At 45.9% G+C, this 6,018-nt stretch overlaps 1 protein-coding gene across 1 annotated transcript in view; it reads left to right on the top strand.

The window, feature by feature from the left end:
- LOC117937069 (dynein heavy chain 9, axonemal-like) overlaps positions 1-6,018 on the top strand; it is a 114,749-nt gene that overhangs the window by 31,629 nt on the left and 77,102 nt on the right. Inside the window, exons 33-34 of the mRNA XM_034860727.1 lie at positions 2,934-3,090; positions 4,039-4,143. Coding sequence (XP_034716618.1) covers positions 2,934-3,090; positions 4,039-4,143 — 262 coding nt within the window. The remainder of the gene's footprint in view (positions 1-2,933; positions 3,091-4,038; positions 4,144-6,018) is intronic.

The raw sequence follows: 6,018 nt of genomic DNA, 5'->3' as shown, positions 1-6,018 counted from the left end.
TCCAGTCACCTCTTCTGACCAGAGGCAGAACATAACGTCAACTCAGAGATTATTCCTCCACAGGCAGACACAGCCCTCTTCATCAGACTCTAACTACTGCTAACTTACATCACTGATCACATTACTCCCGCTAATCAAATCCATAAATCCATACTACACTGTCAACCGTCAGCCACTACACCTGGATGGAAAGAAACACCTCTGCTGAACTGATGAGTAAGTTAACGATCATAATACCACACATCTCTCTCTCTCTCTCTCTCTCTCTCTCTCTCTCTTCCTTCTCTCTCTCTCTCCCTCCCTCTCTCTCTCTCTCTCTCTCTCTCTCTCTTCCTTCTCTCTCTCTCTCCATCCCTCTATTTCTCTCGCTCCCTCTCTCTTCCCCTCTCTCTTCCCCTCTCTCTCTCTCTCCGCACACACACACACACACACAAACAGGCTGAAGCTGAGCTGGTCTCTGTAGGCCACTGGCTCCGGTTCTGGTGGTTGATTAAGGCAGATAGGTGCTGATTAGCTCCCTTAACGGGCCGGATGGGTAGCGCCCTGCCATGAGTCCAAATGGCTAATGTCTGATTACTCCACATTTTGATTGTGATAATTTGTGATTACATTATGAATCAGGTAACTGTAGTAGTACAATGTCTTCCTCTGATGTAGACGTAGACTGGAAGTCAGCAGTAGGCTATCCAGTGGAGTTGCATATGAAGTGGGTCGGGGTCCTTCTGGAATCCTTTTGGGGTACATTTTGGTTTTGATGAATTCTTCAAGCAGGAAAACCACAGCCAATTATCGGCCTCCTGCAAACAGACACTTTTTCAACAACCACAGTACTAGTGTTACAATTTGGCAGAGCTAACCAAAATCCACAACTACATTCCCCTTAGGAACCTAGCTAATGATAGCAATTAATTGGGGTTAAACAAAGAAACCGCGATATTTGAAAAAAATGGACAGTTAGACATTTATTGTTCCAGGCCTACTGGGACACGACTGATGTGAGGTGTTTGGCCCATCGAGCCTGTTGGCGCTGATATCGGGATGATACACCGTAGACAGATGGGATCATTTGTCTTCTGTGAGCTTCTGTCTCTTGTTATGCTTTCCAATATTATCCCCTTGCATACATCATCTATTAACCAGCAGCTCATTAAAATCATTGCTTAATATTTAATATTCAAGGCAAAGCATTGTGTTTATTGCCCTGATCAATAAAGTCCTGATTGTCTCCATCGGTTCACGTCCATGGGGCTGCTGGTTTTTACTGATACGAGACGGGCCCGCTGCTTGTTAGTCCTGACGGCTTCTGTCACTGGTGTTGCTAATCAGCCTGCGTGATAATCAAAGCACAGGAGCAGATTCTATTATCATATAATGAGGTTATGCACAATGATGGATGACTGTCTGTGCTAGTAATAAGACTGTGTCATTTGCACTGTTTACGGCTGTTTGCAGTTTTCTAAATGCTGCTGTAGAAATGAAACCATAAAGTCATTCTGGATCTGGAGGGGGGAGCCGAACGGAGAGCTGAGAACATACAAATCATTTTAAAGTGAGGCCTATCTGGGACTATAATATATCACTTTACTTTGGAGAAGTGGGATTTCTCACACACAGAACTGTAGATAATTAATCATAGATTGTTGTCCTCCCATATTTATTTGATTATGTGGTAGTGAAGTAGAACAATAATGACTCTGGGAAGTACACTTAGGTAGAAAACCCACAGTGTCCCCCATCCAGCATATGTTCTACCAGTTGGTGCCATGCTGTTTCAGGGTTCTTCATCCATTAGTTCCAGTTGCATTCTGCTGCTGTTCGAACCAGTCTGACGGTGCCCACCCCCTAACTCTGAGTTTAGGTGTTGCCCTCTGGTTCTAGGTTCAGATTCTCTGTGATTAAGAGTAACAGGTACAAGCCCTCCTTCATACTTCACTAGCCCTACTTCACTAGCTAACTGAGGCTGGGGGGGGGGGGGGGGGGGGGGGGGGGGGGGGGGGGGGGGGGGGTAATTACTTCCAACTCACTTGGCAAAGAGTGTGGTTTATTAACCGATAATATGTGCTCCCTGATTATGGTGATAATTAGGATAATGAGGCATCCAACATCTGGGCGCTCGACCTCCTGGAGTGTTGTTGCCAGGCTGAAAATAAACTCCTTCAAAACCATAAGTTGTGTATGTTTGTGTATGGACTAAACAAACAAAATACAGCAACAACATAAAAAATCTGATTTGTTCCAACTGTCCCTATCTCCTGACAGTACTACAGAATCAGATCGTCAACGTTTTAAAGGTTTGTGACCAAGTCGAGCCAAAACCAAGCCCATCTTTCTGAGAGGAGGTCATCAGCAGTAGTTGACACTGTGCTAGAGACCCTGGGCTCTGATTGGTCCGATGCCATTAGGAGCACCAGGAGGAGGAACAGGATCCCCTTCATGTATGACTGTCAGGATATAGCGACAGTTTGAGTTAATTTATAAAAGTTATCTACTGATTGTGATTGAAACCCTCCGAGGAACGAACAAGCGTTTCCTGGGTCTAAGTATTACGTTTTCTCTGCTCTCTGTGTAATGTTGACACCGTGTTGTGATATTTCATTTTGAGATTGTTTCCCATTGAATATTCAGTTCATTAATCAGAGTGGCTCTATATCCTAGGTGGTATTGGAAGGGGGATTTCCTTCTTGTATGTTTTGTTTCCCTCTGTTTTCACAAATCACACCCTGTATATACAGTAGATAATTATTCACGTGGAACATTTTAGGTGGAAAAGGTCAAAGTGCACTTGTTTTGCTAAGCGATGAGCTAACATGTTAGCGTAGTCCAGCTGCTCACTGGATGAATAAAAGGATCTTTATGAATGGAAGAGCAGCCAGTGGCAGTCGGGCTCCGGTCCTCATCAGTGATGCATGTACGTGTCTCTTCTCTGTGTCTAGATGCTACATCACCCTGACCCAGTCGCTCCACCTGACCATGAGTGGAGCTCCGGCAGGGCCTGCAGGCACGGGGAAGACTGAGACTACCAAAGACCTGGGCCGAGCCCTTGGAATCATGGTCTATGTATTCAACTGCTCTGAGCAGATGGACTATAAGGTGACAAGCATTCATTGGCAGCAGGTCACAGTGTGCTTGTTTCTTTTCCACTTTGTCAGTGATATGGGATCCATTTGTTATTACAGTTGTCAACCCACCTGTATGCCCTTCTCTTTTCATCTTTTCTTCTTTTCATCTTCTTCGTGCCTGCTTCCTTCTTAAAGAGTTAAACCCAGATTGTTATTTCTTAACTAATTCTTTTCAAAATGCCTCCTCCACCTCTCTTTAGTATGCGCTCCTGTGTACTCTTACACACTCACTTTCTGCATATAGACTGCTCAGGGGAGACATAAACATAATCTTGTGATCCAGCTTTCTGCTGCTTCCCCCAGACAGGGGCATCATTACAGTACAGAGGCGTGCAGCCCCCCCGGCCATACACTCCGCAGAAAGGTGTCAGAGAGAAGTGCTAATGTACTCCAGGGGGAACACAGAGCCCTGCACTCTTACTCATATTCAGTTATGCACACACAGAAATAATAACGGCCAGCAGCTCCTCCAGCTGCACCACCTAAAACACACACACACACACACACACGCACACACACGCACACACACACACACACAACATCAATCTAGCGGTCAGCTCCGGTTTGCGTCAGAGAAGGTTTCCTCTGCCCTGTAATTGGAGAGAGAAGTCAGCTGCGAGCCTCATCGTGGTCCAGCTGTTCACCTGCTCTCAGGTGGATGTTGGGGAAAACTAAAGTGTGGGTGGTAGACATTTTGGCCTTTCTCTTTTTGTCTTTAACACCTTTTTGTGTGTATGAGCATCATCCAGTTATTCTACGCCTACTCCCATCCTGTTGTTTTGACTGCCATCAATGTTTCTCTTATATCTTCTGTCTAATCAGTCAGCGGGACAGGGCGTCCACTGTGAGCCTGTCTCACTGACTTCCTGTCCCGCAGTGGTCATCTAAATAACTGTCTCTCTCTCTCTGTGTCCACCAGTCCTGTGGGGACATCTACAAAGGCCTGGCTCAGACGGGGGCATGGGGCTGCTTTGACGAGTTTAACAGGATCTCAGTGGAGGTGCTGTCTGTGGTGGCTGTACAGGTAAGAACCGTTCCAGTTCCCGCTGCCACAGGTGCTGAGCACAGCTTGTGTGTATCTTCAGACTAGAGAATCTGTGAGTTTTCATCTGTTGAAGTTGAAAGTTGAAAATAAGCTCTTAAAAACAGCTCCGCAGAAGTAAATAGCCTCTTCATCACCGATTGTACGCGTAAATTGCTTCAGCTATAAGACTAATCCACCGAGGCTGACACCTTAGCACCCTAGAGCTCCTTCCTAATTGGAGCCTCCTCTGATCTGATTTGAGAGTTAGGGATGAAAAACGCCCCTTTGCTCGCCTGCACGCTGCTCACATCTTTAATAACGGCAACTCTGAGTGGGCAAATTCTCTCAAAGCACATGCAGCCATAGGACGGGGAATTAGTGGGATCTGCAAACCTGTACAGCACATTTGTATTTGTAATTTAGTTATCTATTTTAAGATGAATTATCTTAGTTCAAGGCTTAATTAGAACACACACACACATTGCATCCATTCATCTCATCCTCATTCCGGCCTTATGTCAGTCACCGTCCTCTTTCTTTGTTTTAACAAAGCCGCTGAGATTCCGAACAGCCATACAAAATGGCCTCCACACTATATAGTGTGCTATTTCTGGGATGGAGAACTGTTTCCAACACAGCTTTTATGTCAGTTTGTTCACAGCCTTTTGCGTGGCCCATAAGTGGTTAAACACCAATGCAGGTTTAAGTCTGTACCTTAATGTAAGCTAAATCCTGACCTGTGTGTGACCCGTGATGGTCCTGTTTTCTACATGTCGGAGCTCTGTGGATGAACTGAATGGATGTGATCGGTGGATGCTCTGAGCAACCCACAGCAGCTAGCCCTTTGATTAGGGGACTCAGCCATGTTCTGTTTGTTTCAGCCGATGCTAGCTTTTCTGCCATCTTGTATTCTGTTTCCCTGCTTAAAACAGACCCTCTCACATGGAAAGTACTGCACAATGCACACACTTGATAAGGATGCTGGTCATGATCGTGATGATAATGGAGATGGAGATCCTCAAAGGATCATAATTCTTTGCAACACCCAACACACTCCTCTGACATCCGTCCGTCCTTCTCTCTTTAGCAGCAATAAGACTTCTACCGTACGCTGTGGAAGCCAGCAATATTTAGAGAATTTGAAAGTGCCAGAAGAATAAATCGGTGTTGCATGGTGTAATGAATAATAAATCACGGTGGCTTATACGTGGGTAAGTAGACCTTGAGAACAGAGGAGTGTCAGACTGCTGCTGTGACAGCTGGCAGCCACCGAGCCATCTCTTATCGCAGCACACACACCTAATCCATCCTCTGAAAGTGGGAGCAGCTAGCATCAGCCGGCAACATACTCGGCTGCTGCTCAGGTCTGCTAACACAGGTGGCGGGACCAGTTCTACATTAAATAAAGCCGGGACAAACAGAAGGCCGCCAGCCATTACAACATGGAGATAAATTGGTGAAGCTCTGCCTCTGTAGCAGCCAGCACAGGCATGGACTGGGAATGAAATGCAGCCTGTAAAGCAAAGAGTGGGGCCGGACCCCACTGGATCACCCCTTTCAGGACGCTGTCTGCTCTTGAACTTTTAAGGAAGTGTTTTTGGTGTTTTACGTCCTTTAATGTCTCTGTAGGAGAGCAGAGGCGGGCCGCTGTCATTTCACATAAGAAAGACGGCCCGCTGATGTTCTCATGGAAACTTGTATTCTTTTTAGTTTTTGCATCGCCCTGTTGTGTTAGTATGACTGAGTGGTCTGTAGCCGAGTACTCATCCATGAAGAGATGTTCCTCCTCTTTCCAGCTGTTGACTCGCTACGCCCTTTTACCACACGCATGTTAAATTCATAAAGCCTCTTACAGGCTGGGATTCAGAGTTTTAG

This window comes from Etheostoma cragini, chromosome 21 (assembly GCF_013103735.1).
Source record: "Etheostoma cragini isolate CJK2018 chromosome 21, CSU_Ecrag_1.0, whole genome shotgun sequence".
In the NCBI taxonomy this organism is placed as follows: domain Eukaryota; kingdom Metazoa; phylum Chordata; class Actinopteri; order Perciformes; family Percidae; genus Etheostoma; species Etheostoma cragini.
This window is presented reverse-complemented; position numbering and strand designations above follow the sequence as displayed.